Source organism: Zalophus californianus, chromosome 12, assembly GCF_009762305.2.
Source record: "Zalophus californianus isolate mZalCal1 chromosome 12, mZalCal1.pri.v2, whole genome shotgun sequence".
NCBI classification, from domain to species: Eukaryota; Metazoa; Chordata; class Mammalia; order Carnivora; family Otariidae; genus Zalophus; species Zalophus californianus.
The window spans coordinates 76865123-76886073 of record NC_045606.1 but is presented as its reverse complement, the minus strand read 5'-3'; the positions used below and the strand labels follow the sequence as shown (position 1 = coordinate 76886073).

The following is a 20951-nucleotide window of genomic DNA, read 5'->3' as shown; positions in this document are numbered from 1 at the left end:
ATGCGCCGAAGGGCATGGCTAAGCATTAATTAATTACATAGGATCGCACCCTCTACTTTTCAGAGAAGTAAATTTTGACCTTAAAATGCCTTTGATCTAGCTCAAGTGCCATTGGTAAATTCGAAAGAAAGAAATCGACGCCTGGATACCGGTGGCAGTAAAATTAGACTTGAAGTTAATCTAGGGATATAAATAAATGCACGTGCTTGTGCTTGTAGATAAGAAAATTATGACATACTACTTAGGGAACTGCTTGTTTTCAGGAATTTCAGATAACTGTCCAAGCCATAAATTGTTTCCTTACCTCAGACTAGCCTATAAAATCTGGTTGGGGCAAGCAGTCTTACTCTGTTTTTGTAGGAATTCATACACAGATATCCTCTCAAAAGACTGGGTAAATTTTTCTAGGAGATTCCATACAGCCTGAAAAGGTGGTTTTCATGTAACTATTTCTAAGTTGGCAAAGTTTTAAGGAATTTTGTGTATGCTTTTGCAAAATCCCATAACCATTTAAGGAAATAAAATACATAAAATTTAACAAGCTCATGGAAATCTTTATGCTGTATGACCTAGTGACTTTCTATGCTTTGCACCCAGGCATAAATTTTAAGTGTTATTAATAATCATGTTATTATTTATAAAACTTAGGAAAATATAAAAATTAAAACTTTGTTGCTTTGAGAAGCTGTCGTGCTTAAGTGGATCAGTTTTGCCAATTTTGTATTCTATTAATAATTATATTCATCATTTTCTATTAGGAATTTTCATGTGTGATTTATTTATCTGGCTGACTGGCTGCGTTTTGCCAGCCTCTTCTCATAAAGGAGGTACATGTGTTCTCTAGAGGATGACATTTTGGTTTGAGCTAGTCCCTATGGGTGGCTCCATTTTAAAGTGACAAATTAAGCCTTACTTCAGTGAGTAATCTGAAAGATACCTAAACTGGCAGCATTTTTTTCTCTACATGAAAATTAAAAAGCATCAAATAGTTAAATTCACTACGTGGAAATGTAAAATCACTAAGTGATCTTATTGCAGTTTTTAATTCTAAATATGTACCTTTTCCAATGGGTCATTAAATAACCTGCTTAGTTATAAGGTTAAGATTTTGAACTTTTTTTTTTAAGATTTTATTTATTTATTTGACAGAGAGAGACAGTGAGAGAGGAAACACAAGCAGGTGGAGTGGGAAAGGGGGAGCAGGCTTCCCACGGAGCAGGGAGCCCCATGTGGGGCTCAATCCCAGGACCCTGGAACCATGACCTGAGCCGAAGGCAGATGCCTAACAACTGAGGCACCCAGGTGCCCCTGAACTTTGTTTTTTGTTTTTTTTTTTAATGTAAAATATCACTTCTATTTACTAGTTTTTCACTCTTCTACTTTATGCTTTTTAATTTTAGAATCATCACATTTTTATAACTAAAAGGGGATTCATGACCTGGTTGAACTTCCTTACTTTGTGAATGAGAAAACTAAGTGTAGGTTAGTGACTGGCCAGAGGTTAAATGGCCCAATGGTGACAGGATCAGTAGCCCCACTTAGTTTTCTTGCTCCTAGATAATGCCTTTACATGGATAATTATGGAGTTCTCAATCTTGGAATTACTGGGATTTTTGTTGATGCTGCCCAAAGAATACTGATTTGGATTTTCTTAATCTGTATTATGTAGGGGTGGGGGAACCCCAATCATTTAACAAAAATATTGCTCTTCTGAGTAATGAATTTGCTTAAAAAATCTTACTCCTTGAATTTTTCCAGGGCTCATTCTATCCCCAAAGAATGTAAAATGTTCTGTCTTTGTTGTTATCCTGTATTTCAACTTTCTCACTTTCCCTGTGCATGTTCTGACATATTTATTTGTTAAGATCCATTTCCCCTTTCTCTAGCCCTCTTCTTCTGCCAACTTCACCCCCAACAAAATAATCCATGCTAACCGCCTCGTATGCATCCCTCTGTACTTTTCTTTATTTCATACAAAGATGTATTTACTCATACCTGTCCACATAGACCCATTCATGTACATGTATATGTACATTCACAATATTTTTTTGTTAAATTGTTTTTCTCACTTAGTCACAGGAGTGAGATTGCTACATTGGAGGATACGTGATATCGAAAATAACAAAACAGCTAATCTTTGTATAGTTCTTACATCGGCCAGGCACATATAGTGCTTCAGTTTCCTAGTCTGTGAAATAAGGACGAAAGTTCCTCTTTTTTAGAGCTGTTGTGAGAATTAGAGTTAATACATGCAAAGTGCTCGAAACAGTTGCACATAACAGTGTTCTCTATGTGGTCGTAGTCACAGTAGATAGTAGTATTTGTGGTGGTTACCACTCATTACTACAGTAATGATGCTCAAGCAGATTATCAGGAGGTAGATTGCGTAGTCAAAGGAACGCCGGTGTTAGTAATAGCAGTAATTGTTGCTGTTGTGATTAATGTCACTACCACTGCTACATTTCTTTGACCCAGAAATCCTATCCCGGGAATCTATTCCTTAGGAAGAAGAACACAAATACACCTCATTATATGCGCACAATTATTTGTTGGCTCTTATTGGTGTACTGACACCTTTTAATTTTTGTCAGTTGGAAAGGTTTAAAATATTATTTCACTGTTGCTTTGTTTTTTTTTTCCCCCTCCCCTCGCAGTTGAGCATGAGCATAATTTTCTTTAGACCTATATATATTTCTTACATATTATTTCATTTCATAATTCATATTCATTAAATATTTCATATTTACCATATAGGTTTGCCTTATTGTTTGCCTGTTGATTTCATTTATACTGTTACTATACAATAGTTAAACAAATTTTCATGTGCTGTTTTTAATAGTTTTTTTCTCTAGGATTTTAAATATTCTTTCATATTCTCTGTTCTTTCAAAGCACCCACCCTTCTTGTTTTCATTAGGGTTTCTTTTTCCCTATGGACTTGAAGTTTATTTTATATAATTAAAAATATCTGTTGGGATTTTTGTTGGAATTGTGTGAAATGTATATCTAACTTTGGGAGAATTAGCGTTATTCTTTCAGTGTTAAAACAATGTTTGCAGATTCTATATTTCCGTACTGAGTCAGATGTAGTTTTCAACCTTGTGCCAGGCACGTTCCTGGGCTTTCTTACACAACTCATGCATCTAATTCTCATAACAGCCCTGGAAAATTGTTTGTTTGTTTTTGGGGGTAAGGAGAGGTCACTCAGAGAAGGTCAGTAACTTTAGCAAGTGGCAGAACAGGGACTCACGGTTCAAATTTTTTTCCTCCAAGGTTTGCTAGAAGTTGACCTGCAGGACACGGTGGTGAATTTACTTGCAGTGAAGAGGCAGACACCCTCCGTAGGAAGGGTTTAGCTGTCCACCTCCTCATTCCAAGTCCGCTAGAGCAGTGCTTCTCAAACCAATCACCTGGGCATCTTGTTAGAATGCAGATTCTGATTCAGGACCTCCGGGGTTGGGCCTGGAAGTCTGCTTTTCTACAAAGTTCCCCTGTGATGTTGGGGGTCTGAGTGCCACATGTTGAAGAACAAGGAAGCAGTCCTTGCTTTGAGCTCTCATTGTAATCAGAAGCAGAATAAACCAGTGTAGCATATAAGCCCAACTTCTTAAATAGACTTCACATTCAGAGTATGGAGAGAGATTGTTTTTGCCTCTAGTTTGGCAAGACTGCGAAACCTGCCTGTGTAACCTCTGGGATCAAAAGCTGTAGCCTTTTACTCTTCACTTGGCATTTTGAAATTCTTTTTTTCCCTATCTATTTTCTACTGTATTGGTACCATCTCCCTTTCTCTACTGAAAAGGATGTTAGGGAAAAGAAAATTAAATCTTAACTGAGGACCTATACAGTTTTGTTTTGCTGTTCTGAGAGCTGAAAATTAAACAGTGGTTTTTTTTTTTTTAAGTATGTTTTTAAAAATGAGGCATAGACCTAAGAGGAAGCAAGTAGATCACAAATGCATTGCTTTTTCTCCATTGCTATGGATCTAGTCATCTTGATTTGCCCTCTGTTGAGTGGCTCTCCCATGTTTTGAAGAAGCATAACCCCAGTACAGCTGAACTGGAGTTGGCACACAGATATTGGACCTTCTAGGTTTCTCATGGGTGTTGTGGGTTTGTCATGGGAGAAGTCACTGGGGATGTGCTGCAAGTGAGTAAACTGCCCCGAGAACTCTTTTGAAACCATGATTCACGTTCTGGCCACAAAGAAGCAAGGAAATGAGTTATTTTTACTTCAGATTTATCCTACTTTTACTGTTTAAATGGCATATTATCTAAGTAAACAAAAGCTTTCCTCCATTTTAAAGACAGCTTCTGTGGCTTTATGATATGAATCCTTGCCATTCATAGATGGTAATTTTCTGCTATTACATATATGGATAAATATGGTTGTTTTTGGAAGTTCCTGCAGTTGATGAACACTTAACATTTATCAAATATGTTTGTTTATTATTTTCTAAAAATATAATATCCCATATTTAGTTTTTAAGTTTTATAAGAGCCATTGCTTTTCACCTACCATTACTAAAGAAAATAGCAATAGAGATAAACTTCTCTAATGAGCTAGGAAAAGAAACTTATAGAAGAAAACCTAAAAAGTGGACAGGGAATCTAGTTCACACTTTGGGATGTATGCAGGGCAAATGAAACAGCAGAAGGCCAATGTTCTGTTTCTTTCTCCTTGGCCGTAGGTAGTGAACCTTAGCTATTTGACTCCTGGTAGACCCTAACGAGATCTTGGCAAGTGGACATTTGTGTTCACATGCCATTTATTTAGACATATAAAAATACGACTTTTTAAATTGATGCCCCTAACTTTATACTCTGAAAGTCATTGAAGTTTTCTTTAATTCTAAGGAATAAAGGAGAGACTTCCAACAAATGTTAGTGCTTTTTTTTTTTTTAAAGATTTATTTATTTTATTGAGAGAGAGCGAGAGAGAGCACGCGTGCGTGTGGGAGCAGGAGGGGCAGGGGGAGAAGGAGAAAGAATCTCAAGCAGACTCTACACTGAGCACAGAGTCTGACGCAGGGCTGGATCCCACGACCCTGAGATCATGACCCGAGCTGAAATCAAGCGTAGGATGCTCAGCCGCCTGCACCACCCAGGTACCCCAAATGTTAGCGCTTTTTAAAAATAAACTTTATATAAACTTTAGTCTCAGGGGCAAAGCTGATACATTCTTTTTATACAATGTGGCCCCTTTTGAGCAGAGATGAGCCATCACATGGTTCATAAGGACGACTCTTTGGAGAAGGGCACGGGGGATTCTTTGGGACACATCCCTGCTGCAAACCCAAGCGGTACTGACATTGGGCTGCCAGCCTCCAAATAATTAAGAATTGATTTACCTTTATATTTCAATAAATCACAACTTGAATTCTTTTTTTTTAAGACAAAAAGGAATTTTAAAAGCACCTAGTCCAATTCTTCATTTTCAGGATAAGCAGATGTTCCAGAAGTTTGAATTACTTGTCCAAGTTCTCTGTAGAGTTAGAACTGTAATTAAGTTCCCCATCTCTCTTCTGCATTCTGCTCTTTGCTACCAGATTTGACATAAAAAGGAAAGTTCAGGTAGGTGGTTTTAAACATCTGTCAGCCTTGAATAGAAATTATTGGTGTCACTGTTACCTTATATGAGACTATATGTTATGGATGGCAGACAGTTGAAGGACTTAAAAGTCTCTTTTGTGACTATGCTCTTGCTATCTGGTGGAAACTATAGGCATACATTTCATGACAAGTTTGGGGAATGTGCACACACATAAAATTCTGATTTGGAAAACAGCTTGATTCAATCCTTATTTTTACATAATTAGATTTGAGCAAAACCAGAATATGTCTCCAACACAGCAAATTTCATATGTACAAATATTTGTTGAGAGCTAGCATTTTCTAAATGTTTTGCAAGACAGAATGTGGCAAATGTCCTGCTAAGTATTATAGTAAATATATTTCTCTAAAGTAATATTTGTGTTATTTTCTAAACATTTTCTTGAACTACAAACAATATTCTGCAATACTGGAGAAAATGTAATAAGGAGTTATATGCCTAGTTACATATGATAGGCACAGTGTTCCTAATCATTTAATCACGATGAATGACAGTTGAAGAATTATTTTATTTTAAGTTGGAAATCAGTAGAAAATACCATTATTAGTAAGGAGTCCTGAGTGGCTTGCATAATTTGTGCTTCTAGATTTAATAGCATCAAGGTTAGTATTGAAGTGATCTCATCTCCTTTTAGCTTAGTTTCTTGCTAGAGTTTGCACTCTGTATGTTGTTACTGCTCTGATTTTCTCAGCCCCGGTGAGTAACATCACTCCCTGAGAATGAAACTGTTCTCAGACATTTAATGCAGCTGGAACTAATGTCATAATAAAAAACAGTTTAGTCTCAGAGTTGATTGTTCGCCATAAGATAAGGCTTTGGATTGATATTATTTATTTTGACTAATGTTCTGGGCACGGCTACAATGCTTGGGTAACTACTGTGCAAAAGAACAGTAGAGTCAAGTAGAAGTTTATAGTTTAAAGGACACTTGAGAACACTTAAACCAGCTTCTGACCTGATGTATAAATCTTCGATCTTGTAACTCAGCAAGCATCTCTCTCCTGGAAAACTTCCAGTGGTACAAAGCTTAGCTCTTCTTAAAGCATCCCCTAATTTTGCTAATGTTCTCTTAGAGTTCATCTAGCAAGTTGAAATCATTTCTCTTTAATTTAATTATTTTCTCATTCATTCATCGAGTATCTCTTGGGCCTCACTCCTGGGCCTGGTACTCTTCTATGTGATGGGGCTGTAGGCAGTGGTCTGTGGAGTGAGATGCGTGGGTGAAAATAGAAAGCAATCGATAATGGCCCTGTGAAATCTGTCCAAGAGCCCTGGCTGTGGGTAAGGAGGGAGTTGGGAGAAGATCTTTACATGCTAGCTATCTGAGCTGGCCTTGAAGGGTAGGGCTGCCCTGCTCTGCTCCTGAGGATGGAAGGGCTGGGGCAGGGTGCATCCCAGGCAGAGGGAACTGCATGGGGAAAGACACAGGGTCTTGGGGGCCTCTGCATGGTGCATGTTGGAGAAGTGCAAGCAGTTTTTTTGTCATCTGGGTACAGAATGTGCATGAGAACGTGCTGGCAGGGAACGGACTGAGGAGACAGCTTCAAGGTGATTGAAGAGGGCCTCTGTGCCCTGCTGAAGCATTTGAATTTGACTGTCTAGGAGAAAGTTGAGGGTAGTGAAAGAGAGAGCTGGGCAGGCACCCTAGGGGCAGCTGGGGGAGCTGTATAAGCAGAAGAACTCCATCTGTGTTTCCTAAAGCTATTGAAGGGCGAATCTGAGGTGGAATCTGTGAGCTGGAGAGTTCGTTAGAAGGTGATTATAATTACCTGGCAAGAGACTGAGGGCCCGAACTAGCCAGAAGTGGTAGGAAGCGGGGAGGAATTCACCAGCCGTGGTGCGGGAACAATCTGGAGGACTTGAAAGTAATTAGATGTAGGGCTGAGGAAGAGGGAGAGGTTCAGGCTGTCTGCCAAGTTGCCAGTTTCTGTGATTGAGGCGTTGATTCTACCATTTACCGAGATAGGAAATGCAGTGGGAGGGACACGCAGGTTCTGAGAGGAATGGAAATGAGTTCAGTTTCAGAGATGTCAAAACTAGGAAGGGCCGTGCAAGTGCAATAGGTAGCTATATCACAGAGCTTTATCCCTTATTCATTCACTAGACCTTCAGATATCTGAAGATTCTTCTGAACTGATTTAGGAGTCATCTTGTCTCTTAAGCTGACTGAGAAAGATTAAGAGAAAGCCCTGAGGTCAAAAGAGACTTGAAGTGGTATTAGGTAATATATAGAAGAACCCTACTCTGTCTTTTCATCACATAAATCCTCTGTGATGTTGGGCTTATTATCATAACAGTTTGTATGTGAGGAAACAGGCTTAGGACAGATTCAGTGATACCCAAAGCCATATAGCTAAAAAGGGGCAGAGGTGGAATTCCAACCAAGGTTTTTGGGATTTGGTGGTTTCTCACAGTCATTATGGCCAAGCCCATATGCCTTTAATGGCCTCTAAGACTGTGTTATCTGGTCCCTGCTTGGCTTTTCATTCTCAACACATGCCAGTTTCCCTTCCTTGAACATGTCCTGCTGCCTTCCATTGCTGGATCTTTGCTTTTCTTTCCGACTGGAATGTACTTTTTCAACCATGCTTTCCCTAATGAACTTGGTAATTAACCTTCAGAGCTTCCTCTCTGAGAGAAGTCCCTTTGACTCTATGGAATAGGTCAGGCACCACAAAAAGGAGGCTTAGAGCAACTTGTGTTATTCTTTCCCAGTGCTTACTACCGTTTGCAGTTACACATTTATATCTTTGATGGGTTGATTAATGTGTGTCCTCTTAGAAAATTTCACCAAAGACTAGAGATGGTGCCTGTTACTGCCATACCATCATCCGTGTATCTCCAGCACATCTCAGAGGACCTGGCCAAGAGCAGTTGATCAATATATATTTTTTGAATGGAAGAATTACCTCAAAGCTCATGCACTTAGCCATTCTATGCTACTAGAAATGTTTTGGAATATACCACTTAAAAGAATTACACATTTCTTGTTATAAACAGAACAACAACGTATAAATGACCACTGATAATAGACTATACCAAAATGAAGAACCTGATAATTTATTATCAGAGCTATGATATTGAAAATTGGCTAAACAGCCTATAAGAAATTAGAGGATGGAGAAACTAAGATCAGTTATTATTGATCAGTTATTACTTTAAAGAATGATAAAGGAGAGAATTATTTATAATTGTGCAAGAATTTAAGGTAATTAAATAAAATATCACATTAATAGACATTCCTGTCCCCCCCTCCCCCCATGAAACTTAACAAGGTATTTAAAGGTCCACATACAGCCAAGTAGAGGGAGAACGTGTAGGCTCGGATTTAATCACGTGGTCCAGGGCCCCCTGCTAGCCCTGTGTGTTTTAATAGGTTCTATTATTATTTAGGTATGGAGAAGCCAACAGATCCGGTGACTGCCATTGAAAAGATAGTTTATTATACTCACAGATCATGAGAGAGAGAGAGAGAGAGAGAGAGAGAGTACATGTCTCATCACGAGGGCCAAGAGGGGAAGCACTGGGGTCCATCTCAAGGCAGAGAGAAAGAGAGGGACGGGGCATGTACTTTTACCGTGGCTACATCAACAAGGAACAGGCCAGACAAAGGAAGTAGGTTTTGGATTGGCTAGTTTAAATACTTTCAGCAGCCTCTGGAGTACAGGGGCTATCCTTGGTTGTCTGGCACCTAGTCCTTGGGGTGATCACGGCAGGTGTGGAGTGGCCCAGGGTGAGAGCACGCAGTAGAGGAGGTGATTGGTGTGTGGGGTCTGGGTTGGTTGGTTTGTATTTGAAAATGAAAAGTGTGAACCTGGGAGAAGGACTCCTCCCAATGGGAGTAGAGGGCAGGCAGCCAAGGCAAGTTGGCTCAGGCATATTATCAGTTTGTTCAGACCAAGGTGTGTCCAGCTTGAACATATAGAACAGATGTTAAATCATCAAATTCAGAAGCTAGAAGCATGATTAATAAACTGTGGCTGACCCACTGGGTAACTTTTATTAGGTTTATAATCTGTTTTTATTCCCACCAGAAATGAGGATAGTAATAACTAGTCTTATTCTTCTCAGAACTGTGGTCCCAGGATTCTTACTCTGTTTTAGGCCATTGACCCCTGAGACTCTGTTCACCAAAGAATATAGTTAGGACATTCAGACTTAGCCTGGCCACTGCAGACTACCCGCCAGCCTATGCCTCCCCTTTTAAAAAAAGAACCCTGCATGCTGTGCAGGCTAGTGTCCTCCCCGTGGAAATTAATATGCTCATTTCTAAACTTGGAAGGTAGTTAGAGACTAAGACTAAAGCTCCAAAGACCAAAGGCTTGGATTTGAATCTCTGCTCTGCCATTTAGGGTCTATAAGACCTTGAACAGATTACTTCATTTTTCTGTGCTTCATGGTACTTTTTATAGTCTGTAATTATCTGCCTTGTGTCCCACAAGAAGCTTCACAAAGGCTGAGATCTAGCATCTCTTATTCATTGCCGGGTCTCCAAATCTAGTACAGACGGTATGAGGCAGATAGCAGGTGCTGAATAAATATTTGCCACTGAATGAAGAATGAGCAAATTCACTACCTGATTTTTAAGCAGGTAGCCATATTTCCCTACGAGAGGCCACAGAGCTCTGCCAGTTCTGTTTGCCTTGGAGCCTTTATCCAGAAAGCATTTTCATGAGCACTGCGTCAGTATAGACCCATTCCTACCCTGTATATTCATTATTTCAGTATTTAAAAGCTAAATCTGTAGGGCATAGTGGTAATTGATGTTCATTAAGATGCCAGAAATTATTAAAAATCAAATTAAAGTCAAATTAAGTTCTTAAGATAAGTATAAGTCACACTTGTCCATCTAAGTAGGAAAGACCTTCAGAACTTAAGGGCTAACCTTCAACTTTTTGTAAAGCTTCCCAGGAAGACTCATTTTGAACATGTTCTACAAGGTTGCTTTAAAAAAAAGTTGGGCGCCTGGGTGGCTCAGTTGGTTAAGCATCTGCCTTCGGCTCAGGTCGTGATCCTGGAGTCCCGGGATCGAGTCCCACATCGGGCTCCCTGCTCGGCAGGGAGTCTGCTTCTCCCTCTGACCCTCTTCCCTCTCGTGCTCTCTATCTCTCATTCTCTCTCTCTCTCTCAAATAAATAAGTAAAATCTTTAAAAAAAAAATTTAAAAAGTTGGTTGTTTTTTTTTAATTATGGACAATTTAAAACACATATATAAGGAGACTTTAAAAAATCTTCATACCATTGTCGTATCTCAAACAATAACTTCTTAACGTTTTCAAAGTATCCAATCATGTGAAAATATCCCCTGTCATTTCATAAAGGTCTCTCTGTGGCTGTTTTTGTTTGAATCAGGATCCAAACCAGGTCAACATATTGCATTTGGGTAATCTCTTAAATTTCTTTTAATTTATAACAGTTTCTCCTTCCCTCTTTTTTTTCCACTTGGCCAGTTTTTTTAATTAAAGAAACCAGATCATTTGTCCTGTGATATTTTTCATATTCTTGATTTTGCTGATTGCATCCCCATGGGGGCATTTAACAAGTTTAAATCTATTCCTTGTATTTCCTATAAACTGATAATTAGAGCTGGAGGCTTGGTTAGATGCAGGTTTGACATTTTGGAAAAAATACTTCAAAGGTATCTCTGTGTACTTCTGATTGCATCATGTTGGGGGGACACATTATCTTTTCTTGTGATACTCAAACTAATTGGTGGGGGCTGGTATTTTACTTCAGCCTGATCTCCCCATTCTAGAAGTTAGCCTTTCACACTATGCAGTTCTCAGCCCTGACTGCACATTAGAACATCTGTGTAGTCTTACACATTTCTCATGCCTTGGCCCTACTTTCAAGAATTGATCCAGGGTGGTTCTGGCTTTTTTTAAAGGAGTCCTAGGTGATTTTGATGCACAGGAGGACTGAGAACTACGGACCTAATAATTTGGGTAGTCATTGAGGATCTTTGCCTAGAGATTCTTTATTTCAGTAGGGGTTGTAAATAGTGATACTCTTATGCTTTCTGCATGTGTTAACAGAAATTCTGTAAAAACCTTCATGAAGTCTTTGGCTCTTTCTTTAGTTTGTATAGGAAAGGTAGGATAAAAAATTGGATTCTTACCAGTTTTCTGAATAATGAGTTGAGTATCCACCATCCTACAAAGGTGACAAGTGAGTTTTAAGTATTATTATCCATTCACAGATTTTAGCATATTTGATATTTCAAATCATTGCATTTATTGTTATTATTACTATTATTTTGATGCTCAAACTCTTTGACCTTTAGACAATGGAAGTCCTTGCAATTTCTCCTGCCACTTTCTTGGCAACATCAGTAGTATGGATTTGATTGCTTCCTTGCTGATTATAAATGACATGTTTTAGGCTCATCTTTCACATCTGATAATTTAGTCGTTCGGTGGCCTCTTCATCTTGTGCAATTCTTGTCTTGAACTTAGAATCAGCTATTTAATTGTCTAGCTATCTGTGTCCTCCTTTGGTGACATTCTGTTTAGTGGCTATGACAGGATTACAAGATGAAATTGCAGATATTTATAACAATAGTGAATTTCTAAACGGTAATTGGGAAAAAGCGTAATGCTCATGTAACAAAAAAAAAAAAAAAATCCTTAATTGTTTTAATGATTAATCCTGCAGAGAATGTTGCATAAATCCTTGATCACCAATTTGTATTTTTTTCTTTCCAGCTAATGTCCATCAGTGTGTTGGCAGTTTCTGCTTGGATGAGGGACTACCTAAATAATGTTCTGACTTTAACTGCAGAAACAAGGTAGGCTTTATAATTAATGATTGCTTTCTTTCATCAGGTTTCCTTAGACTCTAGTTTCTAAGTAACTTTGCCCTCAGCGGTTTAGATGATAGTGCTCTTCCACAATCCTTTATCACAGGCTTGCATTTTCTAGCATTCTCTTTAAGGTATGCCACTTGCCTTGCGAACATTTCTGGGTATGGTAACACCAGTTGCCTGTCCTCTGGACAGTGTGGCCGCTGCGTCATATTTGTGCGTAAAGGACAGCATAGCTACTTTTCTATAAGAAGATTGCTGCCAGCCTGCTTACCTTCAGATCCCTCAGCTAAGGAAAACCAAATTCAGCATTGCCATTTTCCTCTCAAATTTCAAAAGGTTGATCCACTAATATCACAAGGGGCAAATTACTTTAACTTCTCCCAGCCTCCATTTCTTCATCTCTGAATGGGGACTCCCCATGCATCCCTCTAAAATGTCTGGAGAATGAACTGAGGTGCATTTTTGTGGAAATCCTTAACACAGTGGAGCTTAGTAAACAGTAAGGGCTAATTTTTGTTGTTACTATTACTCTTACTAGTATGGTTCTGGTTAATGATTTTTTTTCATAGTTTTCCAGCAGCAATCACCTCCCTTCCTCTTTCTTTTAATAGAGACCAATTTCCTTTTACACAGCAGTCTTTTGCATTTTGGGGGAGGATCGGTCGGCGGCAGAAAAGGTGCTGGCCAGGTCAGAGAAGAGGGAGATTCCTGTTTCTTTCCCTCAGGGTAAGGCTTCAGAGCTAAGAGTGGATGGACTTCTTACTGAGGACCCCTATCTTATAAGAGATTTTAAATGAGTTGAGGTAGAAATGCTACCACTTGTATAAAAAACTAACCAAAACAAAACAAAAATAAGACAAGCAAGCAAATCGGTGATAGCGCAGTGATTTTGAAAAGAGTTACACAGTCATCCGCTTTGAGGCGTGATGATTTAAAGGATTAGGAACATGAATCTCAGTTGTGTCTTGTACTGTGTCTTCGGTGCATTTTGGTTATGTTTTATGTATAATATGACATCATTGTTCTTTCAGGGTAGAGGAGGCTGTCATCTTGACTTATTTTCCTGTCGTCCATCCAGTCATGATTGCTGTTTGCTGTTTCCTTATCATTGTGGGAATGTTAGGATACTGTGGAACAGTGAAAAGAAATCTGTTGCTTCTTGCATGGGTATGGTGTTTACGTCTTCTTTTTATTATGGGAGAAAAGACCAACCAGTGCTGTATTATTTTTTTCATCAGCGCACAAGATTACGTGCTTAGGGAACCGTGATAGCGGGTCTCTAATCTGTGGTAATTGTTCAACATCCTGTGAGAAGGGAAGCGTTCTTTCCATGAGAGATGATTTTAGCACAAGTATTTGTTGTCCTCAAATGGGGAGGTATGGAAATATGTACGCTATTTAATTATTTCACCCAGGTTATGTGTTGACATTTTCATTTGAAAGTATGAGTTGTTGCCTTGTGTCATGGGTCCCTCGGGACTAGAACAAAGAAGTTATAACAGAACTCTCATTCTCTCTCTCTTCCTTTTTGAACAAACCAGCCATAAAACCCATGTGCAAATTCAGGTGGTGAAATAGCAGATAGATATTCAAATCCCAGCACCACCTTTACATAGGGTAGCAGGTAGAAGTGAGTCTTGGTTTCCATAATCTTAGTGGTTTTTGTTGTGTTTTGTTTGGATTCTGAAAGAGTTGACCAGATTGCTTCTTAAATTCCCTTCAGCACTCACATTCCATGATTCTAAAATCTATGATTCAACTTCTAATTAAAAAATTAGGAAACTCTCTCTTAACATTAAAAATTTGAGTCAATTTAAATTATAGTTTATGTATATATACATACACATATGTGTGTGCATATATATATATATGTATATGTATTTGAAGCACACTGAGTGTATAAAATATTTCATGTTAGCGGCACCAGATAGTGAGGCTGCTACCATGTAATTGCAGACATCTCAGATTCCGGAAGAATTAATTCATTGGATATATTCCTTTCTTTGCAGTAGTTCTCAATGCTAGCTGTGCATTAATTTCTTGTAGGGAATCTAAACAAACATTTTAATGGGGTGCTAATATGCTGGATATCTGAGCAGGAAAAAATTCTGATTTGTAGCATTTGAAGCTTTCCATGGGGTAAATACTTGCAGCATGGTTGATTTCCGGCTACCAAAGTGGGATCACTGAATGCAGAGTTGGGGAGAGATGCGCACAAATTGGCTCTGAGGAGTGAGCTCCTGCACACCAGTGCTTGACTGGCTCCCATCCCAAGCCAATTAAAACAGAATCTTAGTGTGAAGCTGAACTAAAGCTTTTAATTTCACAGGAACAACCTGTGCGAATGTATTAGTTGGCTTTTTGGAGGATAAGTCTTGGCTTCATGGACTCTTGATGTCCATGACTGGGAAACAGAAAGTGCTGCAGAAAATAAACCACACTCAGAGAAGGGGAGCATGCCCGTGACCTTACTTCTTTCCACTTTGGTATACAGTGAGGAGAATGTCAGAAGGGTTTGGAATCTTATTTTACCATTTAAGATATTTGGACAATAATTTAAACATAAACTCAAGGACTTATTCTATATGAAACTGATAGTTTAAAGGACAGAGAAGGTATTTTGGACTTAAAAAAATCTAAGAATCCTTTTCTTTCCTTAATTTTATTTATTTATTTTAGAGAGAGAAGGGGAGAGATTGAGAGCAGAGGGAGGTGCAGAGGGAGAGGGAGAGAATCCCAAGCAGACTCTGCACTCAGCATGGAGCCTGACTCAGGGCTTGATCCCATGACCCTGAGATCACGATTTGAGCCAGAACCAAGAGTCAGATGCTCAACCAACTGAGACACCCAGGTGCCCCACTCTCAGAATCTTTTTTTAAAACCACAATCTTAGGGGCACCTGGGTGGCTCAGTTGGTTAAGTGTCTGCCTTCAGCTCAGATCATGATCCCAGGGTCCTGGGATCGAGCCCCACATTGGGCTCCCTGCTCAGCTGGGAGCCTGCTTCTCCCTCTCCCTCTGCCTGCCACTCCCCTTGCTGTGCTCTCTCTCTCTGTCAACTAAATAAATAAAATCTTAAAAACAAAACAAAACAAAAACCAGGATCTTAGAATGCTGTCCCATTTACACAACAATTTGAGGATAACTATCTTCCCCCTGTCTCCAACTTGTGTGATTCTGGATGGTCCCTGGAACTGTGGGTTTGGGTGGGGTGGGATAGCATATTCCATGGATCTCAAAGACTTTTAGGAACATATTTTGAGAACCATTTATGCATTCCGTTAGGCTGCTTGAATGCTTGTAAAGCAAGTTGATGAAGAACCAAGTAATTTGGTTTCTGCTTGAGGCAGGAAGAGCCATAGATACCTGTGATGAGAGGCTACTTTATGAGGCTGGAAAGAACCTTATGATGCAAAGGTGACATGGGGGACTGAAACCATAATAATGACAAAGATGATGATAAAGTAGTTTATATGAAGAGTTTTATATGAATTAATCAATTTTGTCTCCTTCACAATTCTAATGAGATAGATATTGTTATTCCCATAATATAGATGAGGAAATGAGGCACAGATTGGCTGATCTGCCTGAGTTAGCTAGTGAATGGAGAATATGCTATTCAAACTGTGGCACCCCAGTACAATATATTTTTAACAGCTTCACTATTTTACTTTACAGTTGCTGCCTTTTCCTAAGTGCTTATAAATGTTTCTTACATTATATAAAACATTTTCCCTATGATCTTTCATTTCTTCAACCTGACAACAATCACCTAAGGTAGATAATTATAAATGAGGTTCAGAGAGGTTCAGTAATTTGTCCAAAGTCACTCAGCAATAATGTGTGGAGCTTTGATTCAAACCTCAATGTTTCTGGCTGCCAAGCCCATTTTCACTGGGCCTTTACTGTCTCTAGTAGATGCTTCTCAACCTTTGAAGCCCAGCACATTTCCCTAATCATAAATTTTGTTTATAACCAGCCCTAACTATCAGACTACACACAACTTGATAATATGAACTATTCACCTTGCCTGTAGCTTTCATAAATGTTTATCAAATCGAATAATGGACAGGACATTAGAATAGTGCGAGTAGGCAGCCAGCATCTCAGAGGGAAGATTAGAGCCAGGAAGGCATGAACAGAGTGAGATTATCAACGAGGAGACTGACCCACTAAACTGTAATTCTACTGGAATCAAAGCAGATCTTCATTTCGGTGCAAGAAATAAATGGCCATCCTCACCACCTTATCTTTGGATGTTATTTGAACACCAGGGTTGATTTCAAGCAGGTTTATTGTTTGAACTTATATTGAAATTGTTAAAACCCCATATGAAAATGATCATCTTTAAAAGAAATAAAATAAAATAAAATAAAAAAGGATAAGCCTGACTCTTAGATAGGGTCAAGGGGAATGACTTCTTTTTTTTTCCCCCAAATTTTAATTTAAATTCTAGTTAGTTAACATATAGTGTAATATTGGTGTCAGGCGTAGAATTTAGTGATCCATTACTTATGTATGACACCCAATGCTCATCATAATAAGTACCATCCTTAATCCCCACCATCCATTTAGCCCACCCCCCAGCCACCTCCCTGCATCTACCCTCAGTTTGTTCTCTATCCTTAAGGGGAGATGGTTTCTTAAAGGAGCGGAGGGGCATGAATGGAAAATATGACAGGATGTTAGGTCTTTGGCAAATATTTGCAAGGCAACTCTCATGTTTTCTTCCTTTGTGCCCTTTAGCTTATTATCCTAATTAATATTTAAAGAAGTCCAATGCATTCAATCCAACTCATTCATTTTCCTGTAATAAATGGAAATTGGTTTTAAACCTTAGTTGGGTACTACTCTCAAGGCTTTTAGCTGTAGACTAAATGAAATTCATTTGTTACTGCAGTCCTACCTTGCTAGTAACATAGGCATTAGGAAAGCTGTGCCGGCTCAGGGGAATGTAAACAGATTGAGCAGACATGTTTACAATATCGACAACAGCTGAATGTCACCATCAGGAGATCAGCACTTGTCAGAGTGCTATGCTAATCTACATTCTACCTCCAGCAAACCACAGTTAGCCAAGCGCTGGTCAGGACTTACCTTGGAAGCACCTCACACATTTAAGACCAAGGACCTTGTGTTTCAAAGAGAAGGTGTTTGTTTGTTTGTTTCCCAATTATATTATTCCAGAACATTTACATATGGCTAGTGATTATATGGAAGCACTTGTAAAGCTTTCTTAAAATATACTGTGATTGAATCAGATTTGAAATGATTCTCTTAATGGAAATCAGGTAAATTTTTTATGGCCATGAGGAAATTAACTATCCTCGGTTCTTTTGTTGGTTGAAATCATCATGTAAAACTGGAATATCTTGAAACAGTAATTTTCTACAGACTCTCTGTTTAAGGCCTTCTTTCAAGTAGTTATATATTTTATAATTAATATAATTATAAAATATATATATACTATATAGATAGTCATAAGCAATTAAGTTAAAATTAAACTATTAAGTTAAATACCTTTATTATTTTCTGTTTATGATTTTGGTTGATAGCCTAGCAACTATGTTTCTCAATCAAGGTCCATCAAATTATTGACCGCATATTCAGCGTCTGCTCAATGTTTTACCCTGTTTTCTCAGAAAATACAGCAACTTTATATGGTTAGACTTATTTTACAGATGAGGGAAGGAAGGATGCCCAAAGATATACAGCCGCTAGTTGCCATCATTAGCATTCAGAAACAGCCCTTGCTCAGAGCCCATGCACGCCTCACACCACCAAGCTACTGTTACGTTTAATTAATTATCAGCATTATTGTTGTAAGACTTAAATATAAGAGTAATTACTTTTTTAATTTATAAGTCCAAGGCATTCAGTAGTCAATTAATCTTTAAAAATATAATATTTTAACGTCCTTATCATGAAAGGAACTCCAGAAATTCTGCCATAGTTCCTTCTTCTTTTGTCAAAGAATCTAACCGTTTCTCCTCTCCTTTCTCCCCTTCTTCCCTCCTCATCCCTGGTTCTTTGCTTTTTCCCTCCTTAACCAGATATCGTGTACCCAGTCTGTGGTCGACACTGGAGATACAAAGGGGAAAGGGGAGAATACCAAAAAAAAAAAAAAAACCAAAGCGAAATACAGTATTAAAGTTATAAATAAATAAGTGTGGGAACACATATTAAGGAGCGATTGGAGACTTTTGGCGGGTTTCAAAGGAAGGTCTTTATTTGAGCTAGTTTGAAAAGGTATTGAAAATGTCTCAGAGGTTTCTGGCGGAGAAGGGGAGGCAAGGGGCTTTAGAACAACACGAAGAGTGTGCAATGACACAGAGGAGTATGGAACATGGCAAGTTTAGGCAAAACTTAGAAATTCCGGTGGCTACGGTGTCAGTGCACAGCAAGAAGCACATGAAGGAGTCCAATTGTGAAGATCTTTGTAGGAGAGCGTCTGATGTTTCCCTTGGGCTGTGAAAAACCGACGGGTTTTTGTAGCATTTAGGGCTGGAGACCTGGAGAAGCCCTGTTAGTGGTTACACAGTAGTCTTCAAAGCCGTGGCTGGGGTCTGAACTATGACTTTGGGGACTGGATGGAAGGTGGCTGCATCCAGTAGACCTTGCTGAAATAGAATTATGGATACATTTAGTTGCACGTGACAGTAATATTTGTATTACTTGACATCAGGAAATGAGGTATTATTCTACGTTTATGCACTTTTCATATGATCGAAACACATCTTTTCAACACATGCAGATTATTGTGACATCTCAACTAGAACTCTTTAAAAGCTACCGTTTTCAAAGTTAATTGTTAAACTCGCAAAAAGTCTCAGGCAGAGGACACTGAAGATGATGCAGGCATTTCTGGATCCAGAGACTTGGTTTTCACAACTTGCTTTCGTATGCACAAAAGCCCAGGACAGAGTTCCGTGACCTCCTGTTTCCTCAGTCATGTTGGTTTGACTGACTCTAATTACACCCCAGAAAAGCACATAAGCAGATGTCTTTAAAATGCAATGTGTCCGAGACGGGGACCCTGGACAACTGGGTGATATTCAGGCCCTTAGCGTTGGGTCTTTGTGACAGGATTTTGAGTGCTTGTTGGGCTTTTTGCTTACTTTGGGGTTCGAAGTGTGAATAGTTCAAGCGTTTATATTTCTGACCTGTGCATAATTTAGGTGTACTCTGTCATGGTAAACATTTTAAGCTTTGTTATCTGTTGTTTCTTAATATATACAGTTGAGATAGCTTTGGTTCAATATAAGCCACGTACATGTATATGCGTTAATTTGGTGAACGTCTTTGGTCCGCACAGAGTTTAAAGCAGGTGTCTGTATGGCAACGCAAGCTGCTGAGAGGTCTGTCCTAGCTGTGAGTGCTGGTGACTGGCTCAGCAAACCAGACCTCGGAGGCGAATTCAGGGTTGTGTGGTAGTTTTGCTTTGTCATCTGCTTCCACGTTGTCAGTCGGTTGACTTCCTTTGGCAAATGTAAAACAGGAGACATTCATTTAAAATCCTATAGCTATCTAGATGACTCGGGAAACAGTTCTCTAAAAGTTAAGGGCAGTAAGAGGGCAAGTGAACGCAGGTAAAAGGTGAGAGAAGTGTCGTTTCAGCCAATGAGGAAAGTAGCTTTCAGCTAAACTTCTTAGAAAAATGTTTAGTATTTACTTTATGTGCAGTGTCTCATGAAGTTGATGATGAAATAATAGCTTATGAATTAAAGTTAAGGGTTTTTTCGTGAAATTTCATAAATTTAAAACACTGTTTCAGGATTGTGATCTATATGCTTTTCCCTTTTATCTGATAAAATATCCCTTATAACCAGACAACGGGCCCTGGTTATGTGCTCAGATTAAAATGAATCTTCTCCGCTCCCATGATGGAAACACCAATTTAAATTTTATTTGAAATGTATAAACACTGTTGTGGTTTCACTTAGTATTTGTTGGGCAATATATTTGAGTGATTCTAAAATAAGTGGTTATCCGAGAATTTTCTTCAGGGGGCTGAATTGGGAGGCTTACAGAAGGGTCCTTGCGGCGGGGGAGAAGGTACTTTGGCAGCACTGAAAGGCTGGTGGAGAGAGGAATTGTGATAAGACTTGGAAGCTCCTGAAGGGCATTTGTCAGTCATATCATAAATGTGTACCAGATATGCAGGGCAGAGAGTTGGCAATGTAAGCGTTAGCCAAATTATAAAGAGTCTTGAATGTCATGCATACCTATTCTGGAGCTGGAAGTTCTGTGAGCCTAAGAATCATGTGATCTATCTTTTCCTACTTAACACTGGTAGCAGTGTCTGTTCTTGCTTGTTTCTGAGCCTTCTGCTCATTTACCTGGGAGAAAACAGCTACCTGGTTTTGCCACTCTGGGCTAAAGGAGCTTCACATTTAGAGAAACTTTTTGTTTGTTTGTTTTAAAGATTTTATTTATTTATGTATTTATTTAGAGAGCACACGCACAGTGGGGCAGGGGGCAGAGGGAGAGAGAATCTGAAGCTGGACCCTGTGCTGAACTCAGAGCCCAACATGG

At 39.0% G+C, this 20951-nt stretch overlaps 1 protein-coding gene across 3 annotated transcripts in view; it reads left to right on the top strand.

Annotated features, from left to right (window-relative positions):
* The window catches only part of TSPAN12 (tetraspanin 12), a 61436-nt gene that overhangs the window by 1301 nt on the left and 39184 nt on the right, over positions 1-20951 (top strand). For all 3 annotated transcript variants that reach the window (XM_027574748.2, XM_027574750.1, XM_035723396.1), the window contains exons 3-4: positions 12317-12399; positions 13449-13584. In XM_027574748.2, the coding sequence (XP_027430549.1) occupies positions 12317-12399; positions 13449-13584 (219 nt within the window). The remainder of the gene's footprint in view (positions 1-12316; positions 12400-13448; positions 13585-20951) is intronic.